Source organism: Odontesthes bonariensis, chromosome 8 (genome assembly GCF_027942865.1).
Source record: "Odontesthes bonariensis isolate fOdoBon6 chromosome 8, fOdoBon6.hap1, whole genome shotgun sequence".
Classification (NCBI taxonomy): Eukaryota; Metazoa; Chordata; class Actinopteri; order Atheriniformes; family Atherinopsidae; genus Odontesthes; species Odontesthes bonariensis.
In genome coordinates this window covers 21823250-21845858 of record NC_134513.1, presented here as the reverse complement: position 1 = coordinate 21845858, position 22609 = coordinate 21823250, and the positions used below count along the sequence as shown (strand labels likewise).

General features: G+C 47.4%; 1 protein-coding gene across 9 annotated transcripts in view; it reads right to left on the bottom strand.

The window, feature by feature from the left end:
• LOC142385491 (NLR family CARD domain-containing protein 3-like) overlaps positions 1–22609 on the bottom strand; it is a 250038-nt gene that overhangs the window by 18019 nt on the left and 209410 nt on the right. For 8 of the 9 annotated variants that reach the window (XM_075472086.1, XM_075472087.1, XM_075472091.1 and 5 more), the window contains 3 exons: positions 21278–21516; positions 18732–20562; positions 16906–17079 (listed from right to left, as the gene is read on the bottom strand). In XM_075472086.1, coding sequence (XP_075328201.1) covers positions 16906–17079; positions 18732–20562; positions 21278–21516 — 2244 coding nt within the window. Of the gene's footprint in view, positions 1–15866; positions 16041–16905; positions 17080–18731; positions 20563–21277; positions 21517–22609 lie in introns of all 9 variants that reach the window. The other variant, XM_075472092.1, reaches the window with a different exon arrangement.

The following is a 22609-nucleotide window of genomic DNA, read 5'->3' as shown; positions in this document are numbered from 1 at the left end:
GACATTTTCCTTCTTTTTCTCTAAAATCCTTAAAGACATGGTTGGTAATCCTGTTCAGAAACACATTTTGTAATACTGGGTGAAATGGTCCGTGTATCCTGAGAGAAATCTATACAAGATGTATTTAGAAAAAGGGACGAAAATAATCAGACCTCTGTGGCAGCTGCAGGACTGAGAAAAAGCCGCTGATCTCGGATTGGAGCGCCTACAAAAAACCAATCAGATGCCTCTTCTTTCTGCCTACGCCCCCCTCTGTCGGCTCCCTGCTCCGTGTGCGCACGCGGTTCTACCGGCTTTGGATGAAGCACTGACGGAATGGGAAGGGGGGGTGGGGGGAGCTTAGAGGAGGGGACACTTTCGAATCTTGCTAGCTCTCATGCTAGCTCTCTAGGATTACCTACCATAGCTTTAACCTGGAGGAAGCTAATGTCGTACATTTGCATCAGGGTGTTGCACATCCCCATATCTCCTATAGGTCTGGTTGTATAAAACATTTTATTGTTATGTTTTGCAACTGGATTTAAGGTAAACACAAGAAACTTGCACTAAAGAAAAAATGAACCACTCAGTGAATAATTCCCTATATAGATCAATGATCTATCAACTCCTTAACCAATTTCTCCATCTCTTTTTGCCGTCTAGACTTAACTAAATGTACTCTTTCAACCCTATTTCTTGCACCCCAAATCTTTCTACACCATAGGAGTAAATTATATATCCCATCTTCTCTAGCCTATCGCTTGTATTTCCTCCTAATCTATCTAATATTATCAACAAATCTTTATTGACTGCCTCCCATTCTTTGTTGCTATTTGCCCTAGGCCACAACTCTAGCTTTCCGCTCCATATTTCTGTCTATAACTGGCCTATTCACCTCAGTATCAGCTGCATCCCTTCTTAGAACCTCCTCCTCCACCATCAGGATGCTCTCTATGGTGGTCCTGTAGAGGTTAACCAGCAGGTGATGAGGGAGGTGGGCCTGGTTTAACTCCCTGAGGAAGTAAAGGCGCTGCCCTGCTTTCCACCTGCCAGGAGATGGTGGTGGACCAGGTCAGGTTAGCCCAGATGTGGACTCCGAGGAACTTAAAGCTCTCCACCCTCTTGACTTCTTCTCCCCTGATGGAGGGAGGGGAGCATGGACTTCTTGGATCTCCTAAAATCCACAATAAGTTCCTTATTCTTGGATGTGTTTAGGCCCAGATTGTTGTGGAGACACCGGTGGGTCAGGTGCTGGACCTCCTCCCTGTTGGCCGGCTCGTCATCGTTTGTCCTACAGCGGTGGTGTCGTCAGCTAACTGGGTGGGTGGGTTTACTTCAGAACTAGTTGCCACACGGTTAAAATGCAAAAAGAGGTCTATAACTTGGAGCTTTAGTCCCTGGGCTACAATAAAGCACTGGGTTGAAAGTTGGACGAGCTTCCAGTGGCCTGATAGTGTAACCATGGCTTATGGTGAACATGGTTCTCTCCCTTTTATGACTCTTTCTACATTAAAGTCAACATTTGACGTTGGTCCGTGAAACACTGTCAAGTTATTTCTGTCACATTTTAGAGAAAAAAAATAAATAAATCAAACTTTTCTGGAAAATGAAATCTAATGAAAACATTATTCCATTCTGGTTAAATGGGATGATTAAAAAGGTCAAACTTCCTCAGTACTGACTCAACTTGCTGCACTCTGACCTGTTATTGTGCAGCTGAATCATGGATTTTCTGTCAGTTATGGCTGACAATCTGACAATTTTAACATTGATCAGAACAATCTTTGAGTTTGGTTTTAATGTCAGAAATAAACAACAATGCATCACTTCTGCCTGACCACATTTAAATGATTTACTGTGTTTATCTTTTTAATCTGGGACATCTGGAAATTCATCAGTGAATGGGTGGAGCCTTTCTGTTCGGAACTTCAGATGAAATGTTGAACAGAACCTGCTTCAGAGCAGGTCATGATCACCACCTGTTACCACGGTGATCTGACACTGAAAACTCTGACTGACTTTAGGCCCAGTCCTCGGTAAGCCATCAATCTGTCCTTGTAGCACAGCCCTCTGAAGAGGTGGCACCATCTCTCTGTGCTGGCAGGGCTCTGCTGCACATCTGTTACTTCTGGATTTTTACATTTTTAAACACAAATCAAACAGCTTCTTCTTCTTTGGTGTAATTCTGAATTCCACTCTGGTTTCTGCACACTTTTTTATGGATTCTTTTAGCATGTGATCCTCTCAACTTTGGTGATTTTTCATCCTTCATGTTTAGAATAAAGTGCTGAGTCAGTGCTTTGCCATTTCCTCCAGTCTGTCACTAATTACTGGGTGAAGGCTAAAACCCAAAGGAGACTGAGTCATTGTAGTTAAAGTGACTGAACTCTGCACATTTGTCATGTTCAAATGAGCAGCAGAACCAGCAGATCTGTCAGTTTGGGTTGCAGTTTAATCTTCATCCAGCTTTACAAACTTTACTGATCAAAGATCTCTTAGATGGACCCAGAAAGGTGAGTCAAAGCTACATTTCAGCTGCTCCATTTTTACCTCTGATCTAAAGTGTTTTCTCTCCTTTTATGACTTAAAAAAAATGTTTTTTTACCAGGATGATTTTTCTAAGGAACAGCTCTGCTTCAGTCTCTGAAAGTGAGAAAAGAATTGCTTTGGCAGTTGAAAAAGATGTAAGGGAAGATTAATTCAGACATGTGGAAACACTGAATATTTGGATATTTCCACGCATCACTAAATCATTTACACTAAAACACAAGAACTAAAAGAGAGATGATTTTAGTTTGAAGCTAACTTTGATTTGATATCAAATCTTCTCTTTTCTCTTATTCTTCATGTTTTAGTGGCTGGCCTTCTCTTATATGCCGTGGTGTGCTGGGAGGCAACTTTAAGAGGAGAGATGTCAGCAGACTGGACAGGCTGCTGAGGAAAGCTGGCTCTGTGGCTGCTGCAGAGCTGGGGCCTCATGTACAAAGCGTGCATACGCACAAAATAGTGGCGTACGCACCTTTTCACGTCAACGATCAGATGTATCAAGAATGAAAAGACCGTGGAATTGTGCGGTGCCTCACGGCAGCTTCAGGGCTGGCGTACGCACTTTTCTGCAGCTGCTGATTCTTTGGCGACACCTAAGGTGATGTTGGGAAACTGTTATAATAAATAAATGTGAAAACAATTAGTCCTCAGACAGTGATGTGCACATTTGAGATAGATGAAAAATTAATACTGATAAACAATTAATACACCCATGTGTCTCCATTTACACGAGTGGATATAAAAGCAGCGCAAAGTGGTGCAATGCATACCATTAAAAACAATGGCTGCTTTAGCAGTATTAGAAGACTTTGCAAATGGTGCAATTCGAAGAGAGCGTGTGTTCACTACAACAGAGAGGATTAGCTGGCACATGATGGCGACTGATTACTCATTAGCCGTTTTGAGGGAAGTCCTCCTGGAACTGTGCGCAGAGCTGCGGCCGGCGTTGGAGCGCCACGCAGCGAGGAGCCATGCGCTGCCTGTGCCCACAGGTGATGTGCACACTGGGGTTCCTATAGATACCGGGGCATCCCAGAGGGAGCTGGCCAACCGATTGGGACTGTGCCAGTCTACCCTGAGCCGAGCCATGCCAGCCGCGTGGGACAGAATTATCCGCATCTCAGCCACGTATATCAAATTCCCAACAGGCCAACATTAAAGCTCAATTTGAAGCGAGAGCCGGTTTTGTAATCGGAGCTATCGACTGCACACACATTGCTATAAAAGCGCCATCACATGATGCATTTGTATGTTAACAGGGAACATTTTCATTCATCATATGTATTTTCATACATATTTTCATCAGATCATATGTGATGCGTAAATGCAATTAACCAACATTGTGGTGAGGTGCCCTGGTTCAACGCACGATTCATACATTCTGAGTAACAGCATCGTTGTAAACAGACTTACAGGGTGGCACTGTGCGGGATGGGTCGCTTCTTGGTGAGTAACTTCATTCTTGTAATTGTCCTAATATTATTCCCCGTGACGCGCATTGAGTGTGTGCGCCCCCAACTTCTATCCCGTCTTCACAGCATCATTATTATATTATATATATTAGTCGGTGGTTAAAGTTAGTTCCTTGCTGTTTTTTGCTGGTTAAACTTCAGTTTAAGATCTTTCTAACAAGCCCCTCGTCTCTGTGGGCAAATGTTAATAACCCCGTGCGTAAAGTGTGAAATGTCTTAATCAGCCTCGACTTTTCCCCGGCGCACTTCTGCACGTTACTGTATGAACACGCTGTTGTAAGTTATACAAAAACATCGGTATTTAGCTTGGGGGTAATCAGAGTCGCCCACATGAGCTCCCACCACCCCAGAGAGAGCAGTGTCACCCATAGTTGCCCCGACTCTCTGTTCAAACAGAGTCAGTCACCCCCCCACCCGACTGTTTTGGCCACACTGCAGCGGTGCGCAGCCAGTCTCCGCTTCACATCCACCTTAATGTTGGACCACTTCTTCTTCACCTCTGCTTGTGTGGCTTCTCAGACCCCCCAGCATTGACAGCCTCAGGCTCTCCCACCCACTCCTCTTGTGTTTGCCGGAGGACAGCGTGCCAAAGAACACATTTTTGCGGGCCTTCACTTCAGAAAGTAGCACCGACATCTCGCTTTCCGTGAAGTTCTTCTTTTTTCCCGTCTTATTCATTCTTTTTTCTTTATTTTCTGACCGTACACAGAGGGGAATCGCAGGTGCAGGGCTCGTTTAAATATGATTTGCGTATTTAAGTAGGGGCGTGGACAGGGAGGAGTCGGGTGCTCCGACATGTGCGCTCAATTCCACGTTGATTGGGATGTCCAAACGAAATGTATTTGGATTAATGCGTGCGCACAGATTCGTACATCCGACGTTGGAGGGCATTTGGGTTTGAGCGTACGCCATGTTTCAGTAGGAAATCCCCGCAAGTCTTTGTACATGAGGCCCCTGGAGTCCTTAAAATCAGATGCAGAGAAAAGGACTCTGAACAAGCTGCTGTCCATCATGTACGATGAGCAACTGTGATTTGTGCTGAGTGCTGACAGAAAAAGCTGACATTAACAAAGTGTGTCAGTGCTGCAGGTTATTTTCACCAGCACTCATGGAAATATAGTGTGGAGGAGGTGTCTAAGAAAGGATTGCAGTTCCCACAGTCCCTGAAGGCAGCATGATGGGGGTCCCTTAAGCCTCCTCTGTTATTCTGTCAGTCAGGATTTAACACCCCTGTCAGCTGACGTCCTAAAGTCCAAAAGTTTGAAAGTGAAAAAACGGATCAGAAGGTGGAAAAAAGTTCAGAATCTGACAGAAAGTTTGGGAATCTGAAAACAGAAAACATCTCAAATATGAAGAAATGAGACTAAAGTGGAAATAAAAACACTATGAAAGAAGAATGAACTTTATATTCAAACTGAAATAAACTTCTGCTGCATTTTTTTTCACTATGAATCTGGTTTTTTGTTCCTCAGAGAAACTGATGAAGCTTCATGTTTCTTATCTGCTGTTTCTCAGCCTGCATTCACTCACATGCTGCTCACAGCAACTCTGAGCTCTTACTGAATAAAACAGCTGGGAACAGCTCCCATACAGCCAGCAGGGGAACAGAACGAAAATTACGTATGTAACTACGGTTCTATGAATCCTGGATGACCGCCAGAGGCGGTGCTTTCAAGCACTGAATAATACATCTCGCGCATGCGCAGGTCGAGTGTTTATACCAACAACGTCACTCGTGACCCCCTGCTAACCCCGGAGAGCCTATATCTTCCGGCAACATCAGCAGGTCGGTTCCTACAGAATCTTGTCGCGAGTACACGAGGATTCTGAGTGACAGAACGCTCTGGCGGTCATCCAGGATTCATAGAACCGTAGTGACATACGTAACTTTCGTTCTATTTCATCCTTACTGACCGCCAGAGGCGGTGCTTTCAAGCACTGGATGACTCATACCAGAAAAGTCACGAGGAATCCAGCACCTACTCACTTCACTGAGAGGAAGCAGCAGAGTCGGGCAGTAGGACCACAGCCAACGGGTGGGGAGTGGCAACATTCACTCGATAGAACCTGGAGAAGGTACTCGGTGACGCCCATGATGCTGCCTCACATATGTCTTCCAGGGGAACGCCCCGTAGGGCTGCCCATGAGGTCGAGACAGCTCTGGTGGAGTGGCAGCTCACCCCAGCTGGCGGGGGGTGCCCACTTCCCTTATATGCCTGGGTGATGGCGTCCACCACCCAGTGGGACAGTCGCTGTTTAGAGAGCGCACAGCCCCTCCGAGGGCCAACATAGCAGAGGAAGAGCTGGTCCGACTGCCTGATACCGGCAGTCGCGGCCACGTAGGCTCTCAGAGCCCGCACAGGGCACAGTAGGCGTAACCTGTCCTCCCCCTCCGGGGGAACAAACTGTGCCAGGTGGATAGGTCTGTTGAGGTTCGATGAAGACAGCACCATCGGGAGAAAGGCGGAGTTTGGCCATAGGGAAACCCCCGAGCCATCCGAGTTCCACCTCATGCAGGAGTCGCTCACCGACAGAGCATGCAGCTCCCCGACGCGCTTCGCTGATGCGATAGCGAGGAGAAAGGCAGTCTTGGCGGAGACCCACCTCAGCCCTGCCTGAGCAAGGGGTTCAAAGGGAGGCGAGCACAGAGCGCCAAGCACCAGGTGCAGATCCCATGGCGGGGTGCGCCGCACTCGTGGGGGGCGCACCGCCGTGCACCTTTCAGGAAAAGGGACACCAATCTGTGGCTCCCTACCGTGCCGTTATCCACTCGAGCATGCCAAGAGGAAATGGCCGCCACATACACCCTCAGGGTAGCGGGGGACCGGCCGTCATCCAGGAGTGACTGGAGGAACTCCAGAATCCTAGGGACAGGACAGTGCACAGGGTCCTAACCTCCGTCCAAGCACCATGTAGCGAACAGCCGCCACCTCTGTTCATAAAGCGCCCGGGTAGAAGGTGCCCTCGCGTTTAGGATGGTATGGCAGACATCGCCAGAGCACTCAGTCAGCAGCGGGTCGGGCCCTGCAGTGGCCAGACCCACAGCTGCAGGCGGGAAGGGTCGGGATGCCAGATCCGACCCTGCCACTGAGACAGGAGATCCCTCCTGTCGGGGAGGCGCCACGGGGAACCGCTGCAGAGCCTGTGCAGCAGTGGAAACCACGTCCTCCCTGGCCAAAAGGGGGCTACCAACAGCAGCCTGTGGCCCTGCTGGAGGAGCCTCTGTAGCGTAGGGACTATCAGAGGGATCGGCGGGAAAGCATAGAGGAGAACCTCTAGCCAGTCGTGGGCAAGAGCACCCTGGCCCAGTGGACTGCTCTCCTCTGTCCGGGAGAACCAGAGGGGGCAACGGGTCGACTCTTCTGAGGCAAAGAGGTCCACGTTTGCTCTGCCGAAGGTGGTCCAGATATTGAGCACCACCTCCGGATGAAGCTGCCACTCCCCCGGCGGAGGCTTGCAACGGGAGAGCAAGTCTGCCGTCTGGTTGCGTTCCCCGGGCAAATACATTGCCCTTAGGCTGGCTAAGCGTGGTGCTGCCCACAGCAGGAGGTCCCGGGATGCCTGCAGCAGCAGTGCAGACCTGGTGCCACCTTGGTGGTTTATGTGGGAGACGGCCGAAACATTGTCCGACCGCACAAGTACATGTCGGCCCCTCAAGAAAGGGAGGCGCCACATGGCGCCCCACCCCGAGAGGGAGGCATCCGCCGTGACTGTCTCGCGACGGGATGCAATGGAGCCCATGGGCATGCCCTGGAGGAGAAACGGACGCTCCCTCCACGGGGCCAGGGCAAGAAGGCAACGGTGGGACACTGCGAGCCTCCTGTGCCGGTGTCTCCTGGCATCCAGATGAAAGTTGTGCAACCACCTCTGGAGGGGACGCAGCGACAGCAACCCTAAAGGGACCACGGCAGCCGCAGCTGTCAGTGTCCCCAGGACGCGTAAGAACTCCACGTAGTGGAACCGCCTGCCTTTCCGAAACGGGAGGAGGCGGCGGAGGATGTCGTCCACCCGCCGTGGCGACGGGCAGGCCGTCATGGTGACCGCATCAAGGGTCACCCCAAGAAAAACCGTGCTCTGTGATGGGGCCAGGCCACTCTTCGTAAAATTTACCCTGAGGCCCAAACGGGCCACATGGGAAAGAAGACACGTCGTGTCGAGGGCCACCTGAGACTGGGACGGCGCACAGACGAGCCAGTCGTCCAGATACGGCAAGATCTTCATGCCCCGCGACTGTAGGTGCGAGAGGGCTGCCGTCACACACCTGGTGAACACCCGTGGGGAGAGGGAGAGACCAAACGGGAGCACCCTGAACTGGAAATGACGCCCCTGAAAGGCGAATCGCAGAAACTGCCGATGGTGTGGCGCCACAGAACGGTAAAGTAGGCATCCTCCAGGTCTATGGAGGTAAATCACTCCCCTCTGGAGACCGTACGCAGAACCTCTGCAGTGGTCAACATATGGAACCTCAAGGCCTTCAGGAACCTGTTGAGGTTCCTGAGGTCGAGGATAGGTCGGAATCCGCCATCTTTCTTTGCTACCAGAAAGTAAGTTGAGTAGAACCTCCCGGGGTGCAACAGGGGATCTACCGGTTCAATGGCACCCTTGCCCAGGAGGACGAACAGCCCCTGGGCGAGGGCTCGGGCTTTCGCCGGGTCGCGGATGACAGTCATCCTGACTCGGCCATGGTCAGGGGCCGACGTCGGAACTGAAGTTTGTACCCGTGGGTCAAGGTGGAAAGAACCCACGGGTCCCTGGTGGAAGCAGCCCAGTAGCTGAGCTGCTGCTGGGAAAAAAAGCCGACGGTCGGCCCCGTGGCCTCAGCGTCGGGCCCCCGACCTCTAGAGGCTCCAGGGGCACGACGGGCAGTACGTGAGACCTGAGGTTGCCCAGGGGGCAGTCGCTCAGGCGCCCGAAAGGACTGCGCCTGCCGCTGAGCAGGCTGTGGGCGTGAGTACTGGGGCCGAGGGAGGCCCCTGGCCTGTGAGTGGGTGCCGCGCTGTGGGGCAGCTGGACGGCCCCTAGGGTTGCCAGGCGGCGGCACGCTTCTGTGAAGCTCAGACAGCTGCTGTCGGGTCTTCCCAGCTTGGACCGTGCGCTCGAGGGCTTCCAGAGCCGCGGAACCAAACAGCTCCCCCGGTTCCACCGGAAAACTGCGGAGGGTTCTTCTGCAGGCCTCCGAGAGAGGGTACTGCGCCAACCAAACCTGGCGGCGAGCCTGAACGAGAGTTGCCATTACCCGTCCCAACTCCCTAGACATCAGTGCAAAGGCCTGTAGAGAGGCGTCAGTAACACTGTGGACAGAAGTGTCCAGCTCAGTCTCCTGCAGGGATGATGACAGTGCGAGCAGCAGGTGGGACATGGAATTACCCATGCAAGCCATGCGTGCCGCCGCCTCATAGGCCCTCGACAGCAAATCATCCGTAAGCCGGCACTGGGGGCGAGGACCTCGCCTCCTGTCTCAGAGCCTCATCGGGTGAGACGATCAGGGCGGCTATAGTGGGCTCAACCGCTGGCATGCGGTCCAGGCCGAACTTGGATGCGTCCTGCATGGCTGCCAGGGTCCGAGCATCAGCTGTCGGACGGGTAGGGGCCCTAGGGTCCCTCCAGAATGTCTGTAATTCCCTCAGATACTCTTCTGATGGAGGCACAGTTAATTCAGCGGGGGGTGAGGAGTGCCTGAAAAAGGCACTGGCCGAAGCTGGCTGAGCCTGCGGCACGTCCAGCTACAGCCTGGCTAGAGCCGTACGAATGGCGGCTCCCATAGAGCAGTCCTCGATACCACCCGCAGAGCTACGGGCTGAAGAAAGGGAGCCCGCTGCAGAGGGACGGGAGGCTTCGTCTCCCGGGAACACGCCTGACGCGTAGTCCTGAAACATAGTAGCCGAAGCTGCTATGGAAAACGCATCCTCCTCCGGCCCGCTTAAGGAGGCCGTCGGAGGAACAAGGGCACCTGGCTGGGTTGCCCCAGCCCCAGGTTGGAGGGCCAGGAGAAGGGACTTCATGCGGTCAAGCTCCGCTGTCAGCTGATCCACTCTGGAAGTAAGCCCAGACCCCTTAGCCCTCTTCCCGGAGGTGTGGCCTGCAGTCTCAGCAGGCCGACGCCGGGGTCGGCTAGACCGAACCGGGGCCAGCCGCTGGTCGGGGGTCAACTGGGGAGACAAGGGAGGGCCCAACAGGCGCTCTACCTCAGCCAGCCTAGCAGCTCTGACAGCATGAGGCAAGATACCACAGTTCATGCAGGACTCGTCTGAAAGACCCTGCCTAAGATGTCCGAGGCCAAGGCACGAGGGACACAGATCATGGCCATCCTCAAGCTGTAGAGGAGCCATACAGGCCGAGCAGGAGTGGTTGTCATCATTCAGTGCTTGAAAGCACCACCTCTGGCGGTCAGTAAGGATGAAATAGAACAGCATGTATCTGCAGTGATGAAGCAGTCCCTGCCTCCCTCCTTCATGGCAGCTCAGTGATCATCCTTTGTGTCTGTGTTGGGCTCACCTGCACAGGGTCGCAGCACTTCACCTGTTCAGCTTCTCTTTGGCTGCACAGCTATCAAACACTGACTCTGCTCCATGTTTTCACACATTTCTCACCTGATATAAAAGCTGCTCACACACACTCACAGCCTGCTTCCATCTGCTGTTACCTAGCAACAAGTTAGCTCACAGCTTTTCTTCCATCCATCGTCCAATCATGTTATTCTTCTTCTGATAAACTCTTCTTTGTGTTTTCCTCACAGTCACTAAATGTCAGCATCACTTTCAGTTGGACTTGACATTGTGTAACAGAGGGAATTATTGATAGAGTTCATGAAATAAAGCTCAACTGAAAGTGATTTCCTTTCAGTTATTAGTGGGAGAAGGTTTTTGGCTGGATTTTGTCATCATGAATGAATCTGACTGAAGATAACTGCTGCTGTGATGAAAGCTGTTTTCTAACCAAGTCAAAGATTGTTCATTTCCAACAGTGTTGGAGGGGAGTTTGTTAGTATCAGCTGATTAACGGGCTTTTGGAGTTCTGCTGCTCCAAACTGTTGTTACTGTTTCAGCCAGAACTATTCACCAACTCTGGAGCTCTAGAAGCATCAGCCAGTGATTCTAGATTTGTTTCTGTCTGACAGATTCACTGTGTTTTCTCATTATTTAATGAATCATCATTTCATCAACTAAACCACTGAAGAAGAAAACAGACTTTACCATGAAGACCAGCACAACTTTCACATCATATTAATCTGAACAAACAACTAAAACATGGTGTCTGACCTCAGAGTCTTCAGTCCACAGTGAGGACTCTGCAGAAAGCTGCGCAGCTCCTTCGCTGCAGAGTCACTGATGTTGTTGTAGCTCAGGTCCAGTTCTGTCAGATGGGAGGGGTTGGACTTCAGAGCAGAGACCACAGAAGCACAGCTGATCTCTGACAAACCGCAGAGCTCCAATCTGAATAAAGAATAAAACATGTGAGCTGAAGCCAACAGGATGCAGGTTAAAACAGTCCAACAGAACAAGTGAAAAAGAGCTCTCATTAATATTAATGACAACATGCTGCTGCTTCAATAAAGACGGAGTGACTTCAGCTCTTAAACTCTGCCAGCTCCACCAGTGGCTCCATCCATACAAACTCATGTTGTGCAGCCAAATGATTCAAGTTTCAAAGAAAACAAACATGTCAGGAGGAACTTTGGAGCAAATGGGAACAAACTGATAGAAATGGAGATCAGGTTCACTGTTTTATTGAAGGTTAAAGGCACAAAAACATGGTGCAGTGATGTTTAATGGAATCATGGAATCAAACTTCTTTAAAGAGTCGACAGCAGCAGAACTTGTTACTGTGACTTGTTGTGTTTGAATATCTCAGTCAGTCCAAACATTACAGAGCCTTAGAAAAGTGTTGGAACCATCCAGAGGTGGACTGATTGATCAGTTTGGCTGATTAATGGATGCTGATGGATGCTTTGACTAACTATCAGAATCAGTCAGGTATTCTGGCAGTCAGGATTTAACCCCCCTGTCAGCTGACGTCCTGGCTCTCAAAGCAGGTCAGCAGCGCTGCGTTTCATCACTAATGCAAACATGAGAACACATCACTGCACACTATATGAAATGGTATCATGGACTTCACTACCACTCAGGAGAAAAATCCATTCACTCATTTTTATTGCGAAGGCATTGGTTGGTAAACTCCCATCATACATCAACTGTCTGTTGTCACACCAAACCAGTTCCTATGGCACTAGGTCAGGAAATAAAATAATGTTAAATATTCCTACTGTACGTACTGTACTAGGCAAGACTTCTTTTAGTTCATATGCCCCATATGCTTGGAATAACCTCCAAAATATCTTAAACTTGGAATCTGTCCCCTCTATAGATGCTTTTAAAAATCTTTTGAATACAACTTTGGTAGAGGAGTGTCACTGTTTTTAGGTTATCAGTTTTATTGTTTTTTTTTTTTATGTCATTCTGTGTCTTTTGTGGTCCCCTGTATTCCTGTCTGTTGTGTGTTTGCTTTTCTTTTCACTTTTTTTCCTTTTTTTAGTGCTTGCCTGTCTGGCTTACTAGCCTTTGTCTAATATTTGTTTGTCTTTATGTCTTATGCATGTGCATATGCCGTCTTGGCCAGGACTCCCTGTGAGAAGAGGTTTCACACCTCAATGGGACCTTCCTGGATAAATAAAGGTAAAAAAAAAAAAAAAAAAAAAGTTTCAAAGTGAAAAAACGGATCAGAAGGTGGAAAAAAGTTCAGAATTTGACAGAAAGTTTTAATCTGAAAACAGAAAACATCTCAAATATGAAGAAATGAGACTAAAGTGGAAATAAAACACTATGAAAGATGAATGAACTTTACATTCAAACTGAAATAAACGTCTGCTGCACTTTTTTTCACTTTGAATCTGGTTTTTTGTTCCTCAGAGAAACTGATGAAGCTTCATGTTTCTTATCTGCTGTTTCTCAGCCTGCATTCACTCACATGCTGCTCACAGCAACTCTCAGCTCTTACTGAATAAAACAGGTGGGAACAGCTCCCACACAGCCAGCAGGGGAACAGAACAGCATGTATCTGCAGTGATGCAGCAGTCCCTGCCTCCCTCCTTCATGGCAGCTCAGTGATCATCCTTTGTGTCTGTGTTGGGCTCACCTGCACAGGGTCGCAGCACTTCACCTGTTCAGCTTCTCTTTGGCTGCACAGCTATCAAACACTGACTCTGCTGCATGTTTTCACACATTTCTCACCTGATGGAAAGCTGCTCACACACACTCACAGCCTCCTTCCATCTGCTGTTACCTAGCAACAAGTTAGCTCACAGCTTTTCTTCCATCCATCGTCCAATCATGTTATTCTTCTTCTGATAAACTCTTCTTTGTGTTTTCCTCACAGTCACTAAATGTCAGCATCACTTTCAGTTGGACTTGACATTGTGTAACAGAGGGAATTATTGATAGAATTCATGAAATAAAGCTCAACTGAAAGTGATTTCCTTTCAGTTATTAGTGGGAGAAGCTTTTTGGCTGGATTTTGTCATCATGAATGAATCTGACTGAAGATAAGTGCTGCTGTGATGAAAGCTGTTTTCTAACCAAGTCAAAGTTCATTTCCAACAGTGTTGGAGGGGAGTTTGTTAGTATCAGCTGATTAACGGGCTTTTGGAGTTCTGCTGCTCCAAACTGTTGTTATTGTTTCAGCCAGAAATATTCCCCAACTCTGGAGCTCTAGAAGCATCAGCCAGTGATTCTAGATTTGTTTCTGTCTGACAGATTCACTGTGTTTTCTCATTATTTAATGAATCATCATTTCATCAACTAAACCACTGAAGAAGAAAACAGACTTTACCATGAAGACCAGCACAACTTTCACATCATATTAATCTGAACAAACAACTAAAACATGGTGTCTGACCTCAGAGTCTTCAGTCCACAGTGAGGACTCTGCAGAAAGCTGCACAGCTCCTTCTCTGCAGAGTCACTGATGCTGTTCAGACTCAGGTCCAGTTCTGTCAGATGTGAGGGGTTGGACTTCAGAGCAGAGACCACAGAAGCACAGCTGCTCTTTGACAAACTGCAGCGCTCCAATCTGAATAAAGAATAAAACATGTGAGCTGAAGCCAACAGGATGCAGGTTAAAACAGTCCAACAGAACAAGTGAAAAAGAGCTCTCATTAATATTAATGACAACATGCTGCTGCTTCAATAAAGACGGAGTGACTTCAGCTCTTAAACTCTGCCAGCTCCACCAGTGGCTCCATCCATACAAACTCAGGTTGTGCAGCCAAATGATTCAAGTTTCAAAGAAAACAAACATGTCAGGAGGAACTTTGGAGCAAATGGGAACAAACTGATAGAAATGGAGATCAGGTTCACTGTTTTATTGAAGGTTAAAGGCACAAAAACATGGTGCAGTGATGTTTAATGGAATCAAACTTCTTTAAAGAGTCGACAGCAGCAGAACTTGTTACTGTGACTTGTTGTGTTTGAATATCTCAGTCAGTCCAAACATTACAGAGCCTTAGAAAAGTGTTGGAACCATCCAGAGGTGGACTGATTGATCAGTTTGGCTGATTAATGGATGCTGATGGACGCTTTGACTAACTATCAGAATCAGTCAGGTATTCTGGCAGTCAGGATTTAACCCCCCTGTCAGCTGACGTCCTGGCTCTCAAAGCTGGTCAGCAGCAAAAGTTTGAAAGTGAAAAAACGGGTCAGAAGGTGGAAAAAAGTTCAGAATCTGACAGAAAGTTTGAATCTGAAAACAGAAAACATCTCAAATATGAAGAAATGAGACTAAAGTGGAAATAAAACACTATGAAAGAAGAATGAACTTTACATTAAACTGAAATAAACGTCTGCTGCACTTTTTTTCACTTTGAATCTGTTTTTTTGTTCCTCAGAGAAACTGATGAAGCTTCATGTTTCTTATCTGCTGTTTCTCAGCCTGCATTCACTCACATGCTGCTCACAGCAACTCTGAGCTCTTACTGAATAAAACAGGTGGGAACAGCTCCCACACAGCCAGCAGGGGAACAGAACAGCATGTATCTGCAGTGATGAAGCAGTCCCTGCCTCCCTCCTTCATGGCAGCTCAGTGATCATCCTTTGTGTCTGTGTTGGGCTCACCTGCACAGGGTCGCAGCACTTCACCTGTTCAGCTTCTCTTTGGCTGCACAGCTATCAAACACTGACTCTGCTCCATGTTTTCACACATTTCTCACCTGATGGAAAGCTGCTCACACACACTCACAGCCTCCTTCCATCTGCTGTTACCTAGCAACAAGTTAGCTCACAGCTTTTCTTCCATCCATCGTCCAATCATGTTATTCTTCTTCTGATAAACTCTTCTTTGTGTTTTCCTCACAGTCACTAAATGTCAGCATCACTTTCAGTTGGACTTGACATTGTGTAACAGAGGGAATTATTGATAGAATTCATGAAATAAAGCTCAACTGAAAGTGATTTCCTTTCAGTTATTAGTGGGAGAAGCTTTTTGGCTGGATTTTGTCATCATGAATGAATCTGACTGAAGATAACTGCTGCTGTGATGAAAGCTGCTTTCTAACCAAGTCAAAGATTGTTCATTTCCAACAGTGTTGGAGGGGAGTTTGTTAGTATCAGCTGATTAACGGGCTTTTGGAGTTTTGCTGCTCCAAACTGTTGTTATTGTTTCAGCCAGAAATATTCACCAACTCTGGAGCTCTAGAAGCATCAGCCAGTGATTCTAGATTTGTTTCTGTCTGACAGATTCACTGTGTTTTCTCATTATTTAATGAATCATCATTTCATCAACTAAACCACTGAAGAAGAAAACAGACTTTACCATGAAGACCAGCACAACTTTCACATCATATTAATCTGAACAAACAACTAAAACATGGTGTCTGACCTCAGAGTCTTCAGTCCACAGTGAGGACTCTGCAGAAAGCTGCACAGCTCCTTCGCTGCAGAGTCACTGATGCTGTTCAGACTCAGGTCCAGTTCTGTCAGATGGGAGGGGTTGGACTTCAGAGCAGAGACCACAGAAGCACAGCTGATCTCTGACAAACTGCAGTTCCTCAATCTGAATAAAGAATAAAACATGTGAGCTGAAGCCAACAGGATGCAGGTTAAAACAGTCAAACAGAACAAGTGAAAAAGAGCTCTCATTAATATTAATGACAACATGCTGCTGCTTCAATAAAGACGGAGTGACTTCAGCTCTTAAACTCTGCCAGCTCCACCAGTGGCTCCATCCATACAAACTCATGTTGTGCAGCCAAATGATTCAAGTTTCAAAGAAAACAAACGTCAGGAGGAACTTTGGAGCAAATGGGAACAAACTGATAGAAATGGAGATCAGGTTCACTGTTTTATTGAAGGTTAAAGGCACAAAAACATGGTGCAGTGATGTTTAATGGAATCATGGAATCAAACTTCTTTAAAGAGTCGACAGCAGCAGAACTTGTTACTGTGACTTGTTGTGTTTGAATATCTCAGTCAGTCCAAACATTACAGAGCCTTAGAAAAGTGTTGGAACCATCCAGAGGTGGACTGATTGATCAGTTTGGCTGATTAATGGATGCTGATGGACGCTTTGACTAACTATCAGAATCAGTGGAGTTTGAGGCTGATGGTTGGGAGACCTCCCCCATCTCCAGCAGGAAGCTACAAAGCTGAAGCTACAGATCTGTTCTTCTTCAACTTAAATCTGAGTTACTGCTCTCTGATAAACTGCTGAGCGTACAAATGTCTCCTTCATTCAGCCTCTGTGGAAACAGCTCTGCTTCATTCTCTGAAAGTGAGGAAAGAATTGCTTTGGCAGGTGAAAAAGATGTAAGGGAAGATTAATTCAGACATGTGGAAACACTGAATATTTGGATACTTCCACACATCACTAAATCTTTTAAACTAAAACAGAAGAACTAAAAGAGCTGCAGTGAACTGACCTCAGAGTCTCCAGTCTGCAGTTTGGACTTTCCAGTCCAGCAGACAGATGTTTCACTGCTGGATCCGACAGGTTGTTGTTACTCAGGTCCAGTTGTTTCAGATGGGAGGGGTTGGACTTTAAAGCAGAGGCCACAACTTCACAGTCAGACTCTGAGAGTTTACAACCAGCAAGTCTGTGATGAGAGAAAATGTAAAGTCAGTTCTACTAAAATCAGACAATCTGCACTATAAACACTAACTGAACTCATATTCTAACTGAACACAGTGATGTGAATGTAATGTCCGCTCATGAACATCTGTTCTTCACATCTGTGATTGATCTCATCTCATCTTCCTGTGTTTGACACGACACCATTAATCTCTTCTCAGACCTGAGCACCTTTAAACAGACTGTTCTTCATCATTTTCTCTAATCTGCAGATAAAGAAGGAAATGTGGTGTCACATTTAGACTGAAAACATGTCTGATCTGATCCCAAAATCAGAATAAAGACGTCTTGTTCAGAAAACCATTTTTACATTCTTACATATTTTATATGACTCCAAAATCTTTATAAAAAGTTCAGCTTAGTGAACATTTACAGCTGAAAGACGATCTCTTTGCTAACCACTGTCAGCTGGGACTGTTCAAACCCATATACAGGAAGAATCCACTCTAAGAAGCTTCTAAGCACCAGTTAGCTTCTCCGTGGGTCTGAAAGCTGCCACAGAGCAACATCATTATGTCTCCGTAGATATCAGTTCCAACACTGTATGCTGTACGCTTTGAACTTCCAACTCGTACATTTACATTCTGTGCAAAGGCCACAGTTCATGCTGTCTTCTTAGATGATGGCGTCTACATTTCACTGCAGATCGATGTCTTAATATATCTAATCTGTATATATAAAAGGAAATCATGGACGTCGTGTCCTCCGGGCTAAAGAGGAAAAGGAGCATCCAGACTGTTATCAGAGCGAAGTTCCAAAGCCAGCATCTGTGATAGTGTGGGGCTGTGCCCATGGCGTGGGTAACCTGCACATCTGTGAAGGCGCCATTAATGCTGAAAGCTCCAAACAGGAGCAACATATGCTGCCATCCAAGCAGCGTCTTTTTCAGGGACGTCCTGCTTATTTCAGCAAGACGATGCCAGGCCACATTCTGCAGGTGTGCCAGCAGCGTGGCTTCATAGTAACAGAGTGCAGGAACTAAACTGGCCCGCCTGCAGTCCACACCTGTCTCCCATTGAAAATGTGCGGCACATTATGAAGTAAAAGATATGACAGCAGAGACTGTTGAGCCAAAGTTTTCACAATCAATACCTCCAACAGCCAACGATGAAATGACCTGACTGAGGCAGCTCACCTATAAAACCTTCTGCTGATCCAATGATCAGAATTTACCTTTATTTTAATGATCCAGTTCAGTAAAACTTTAAACCCCCAAAATACTTCTTTCAACATATTCCCACAGATTTCTGTTGCATTATTTCCAGTGAGCTGGGAGCTGTGCCCAATCTGTCAAATATTCTCTCCTGTGAGTCAGGTTGGCATGGAAACATTCTTTATGTGTTGATTTCAGAAACTGGCCAGATTTCTTAGCTTCTGGATGTGTTGGGGACTGGCCATGTGGGTGTAAAGCCGGCCCACATGGGAAACAGTGGAAACAGCAGGTTAATGTTGGCTTCCTGCCTCCAACAGTAAGTCTGCTGCTGTGAAGCACATGTGACCAGAAACTATGGGAAACATCTCCAGAACATCTCTGGTGTTCATGTGCAGAAAAGGCTTTTAGGGAACTAAACTACTAATCTACACTGACTCATGAAGTCAATGAACACATCAACTCACCGAGCCTTTCTGCAGTTCCTCACAGCTGGAATCAGTCTCCTTCGTCCTTCATCTGTTGTGTTGTACTCCTCCAGGTCCAACTCCTCCAGAACCTCCTCTGACATCTGCAGCATGTAGGCCAGAGCTGAGCACTGGATCTCAGAGAGTTCCTTCTCTGATCTGTTCCCTGACTTCAGGAACTTTTGGATCTCCTGATGAACTGAGAGGTCGTTCATCTCCATCAGACAGTGGAAGATGTTGATGCTTCTGTCAGGAGAAATGTTAGACATGCTCATCTCCTTCAGGTTGTTGATGACTCTTTTTATCATTTGTGTTCTGTTCTGTGTCTGACCCAGCAGGCCTGCTAAGAGTCTCTGGTTGGACTCCACAGAGAGGCCATGAAGGAAGCGAACAAACAGGTCCAGGTGGCCATTTTTACTGTTGAGGGATTTCTCCATGACTCTCTTCAGGAAGTCATCCAGAGATGAGTCACTGTAGTCTTCTCCCAGGAAGCTCTTCAGCACCTCAGTGTTCCTGTTGGTGAATCCCAGGAAGCTCTTCAGCCCTTTTTTCTTGCTGTTGGTGTAACAGTGCATCATGTAGACTGCAGCCAGAAACTCCTGAACACTCAGATGAACAAAGCAGTAAACTGGTTTCTGGAAGATCACACACTCTCTTTTGAAGATCTCTGTACAAACTCCTGAATACAGCGATGCCTCTGTGACATCCAGGCCACACTGCTCCAGGTCTTCCTGGTAGAACATGATGTTTCCTTTCTCCAGATGTTCAAACGCCAGCCTCCCCAGCTTCAGAAGAACGTCCCTGTCAGCCTCCGTCAGCTCCTGTGGACCCGTCTCATGTCCCTGGTGGTACTTGTTCTTCTTTCTCTGTGTCTGAACCAGCAGGAAGTGGGAGTACATGTCAGTGGTGGTCTTGGGCAGCTCTGCTCTCTGCTTTGTGGTCAACATGTGCTCCAGAACTGTAGCAGTGATCCAGCAGAAGACTGGGATTCCACACATGATGTGGAGGCTCCTGGATGCCTGGATGTGGGAGCTGATTCTGCTGGACAGCTCTTCATCTCTGAATCTCCTCCTGAAGTACTCCTCCTTCTGGGCATCAGTGAAGCCTCGTACTTCTGTTACCCTGCCAACACACGTAGGAGGGATCCGATTGGCTGCTGCAGGTCGGGAAGTTATCCAGACGAGAGCCGAGGGAAGCAGGTTCCCCCTGATGAGGTTTGTCAGCAGCACGCTGACTGATGACTTCTGTGTGACATCAGACACAACCTCCCTGTTGCTGAACTCCAGAGACAGTCTGCTTTCATCCAGGCCGTCAAAGATGAACAGAAGTGTGCAGCCGGCCAGCTGCTCTGCTGGGAGCTTCTGTAATGTTGGATGGAAAACATGGAGCAGCGTGAGAAGACTGTGCCGCTCCTCTCTGATCAGGTTCAGCTCCCTGAAGGAAAGCAGAATCACCACACTGACATCTTGGTTCTCCCGGCCCTCGGCCCAGTCCAGAGTGAACTTCAGCACTGAGAAGGTTTTTCCAACACCAGCGACGCCGTTGGTCAGAACCACTCTGATGGCTCCCTGTTGCTCAGGTAAGGCTTTAAAGATGTCGTGGCACCTGATTGGAGTGTCATGGAGGCTCTGGATCTTGGAAGCCGCCTCCAGCTGCCTCACCTCATGCTGGGTATGAACCTCTTCACTCTGTCTCTCTGTGATGTAGAGCACAGTGTAGATCCTGTTGAGGAGGATTCCACCTCCTGTTCCATCACTTCCTTCAGTCACATGTTCACATCTCCTCCTCAGACTCATCTTATGTTCACCTAAAACCTCCTGCAGACCAGCATCTGCTGACCAAAGAACAAATGAGACCAAACACAAACACAGTAGATTCAATTCATCAGGACTTGTTCTTCTTTATCTTTCTGACCCCAGTTGAACATGTTTTTGGCTTCACACAGAAAACTTTTCTTTTCCTTCCACCTCTCAGTAAAATGATCAGTAAACAGGAAAACAAGGCTGATGTTAAATGATGTTCCTGATGACCTTTGTGATGACCCCGTGGGTCCTCTTGTGGTTGGTTGTGGTATTAACGAGTGTCTGTCTGTCCTGCTGGGAGGTGATTTCTGTGATTTAGGACACCTGTGGCTCCTTCTGTGTTACTTTGGCTCCTTTAGTCCTGATTTCAGTCTAATCACTCTGCTCTTCTACACAATGTGCTGCCATCTTGGTCATTGTGTTCGTTTAGTTTAATTCAACTCATATGATCCACCTCTGATTTAACTGATTTCCACACCTCGTGATATGAAGGTTGGATTTGGCGTATAAATTCAGTCTGATGATAGTTATTAAAATGATTCTCTAACTTTAATTCATGGTGTGTCTCTTCTGTTGTGTCCATGTGAGTCAGGTCCTAACAACTGTTGTTGTTCTGTTTGACACCACAATGTGTCTGCATTAAAACCATCAGACCCAAAGCTTTGTGTAAAATCAAACTTGATTTCATGAGGTAAAAACACACGTGATGCATCAGGTAGTAACGGGTTAACAGAAATATCTGACCTGGTGCAGCTCTGGTTCTGGATCTTTCTCCACACTGGGGACAGGAGGAGCCTCCTGAGGAAGCAGACTGGTCCCAGTATGAGCCTCCTGAGGGAGCAGACTGGTCCCAGTATGAGGTGATGCACTGTCTGCAGAACCAGTGTCCACAGCTGGTAGAGACCGGATCCTTCAGGACGCCCTGACACAGAGCACAGCAGGACAGCTGCTCCTCCTCACAAACACCGCTCCTCTTCCGCCCTCTGTCAACACATGTCTTCATCACTAAAATAACTTTAAAATAACTCCCTTTGGCATGAACTCTGTTTTTATGTGAATACAAACTCAACCCTTCCTGCAGCAGCATTTTACATTGGGATCAATATTCAGTTCATGTGCTGACTTCACTGTGTGAATATTACTGCTGCTGCCCCACAGAAAACATTTCATTAGATTTTAAATTAATTCTAACCATTTCTACATTTGCTATTTTTAGAATTAAGAAATAAATAAACTCTTTAGTAATCACAAAGAGCCAATAAGTGTACTGACATCACTGACGAACACGTGGTCCTGTTCAGGGTCCATGTTGCTCCTGAACTGGAAGTAGAGTTTAGAATCATTTCAACTAAACTTGAAATGATCAGAATCTAAAAGAAAAAGTTCTGTGAGAGCCACAGTGCGCCTGAGCAGGCAGCATCTACCCTCCTGTAAAAAACTTGGGCCACGTCAGATTGTGCGCAGCCATCTTGGTTTGACATCACACTGAGTGCTGTTCTCCCATCTGTTGCCATGGCAACATGAGACAGCAGCAGGTTAACCTCTTTATCAGGACATTTTGTCCTGATAAATGAGGGCCCTGAAGCTTGAGGGCCCTGAAGCTTGAGGGCCCTGAAGCTTGCCCCAAAACTGAAGGAACACACACTGACACCATCCCACTTTGGTAAAATGAAGGTGTCCAATGCCTTACACTGTTTCAGTCATTGAGTGAGCTCCGCACTGCGCTACTTAGTGCATTCAGAAGGATTTGACACAGATCTTCTTACCACAGCGTGGTTCTTAGATTTTTTCAACAGATGGTTTGATCTCATGTCAGGTAGACACCCTGTCTGGCACTGAGTCAGGTCAACCAGGATTCATACCAAGCTGCACTGTCACATCTGCGCTCGGCCATATGGGTGATGAAGAACATATCTATCGGGGCAAAAGGCCATTGGAAACCCGTGCAGTCAGCTGTCGTACTTTCCACATCATCAATTCTGGATATTCAGGCTGAGCTTCTCTCGCAGGGCTTTCCATTCGTCCTGACATCTCGGTTCTCCCAGGACTGCCTGGAAAACCTCTTTGGCTGTATTA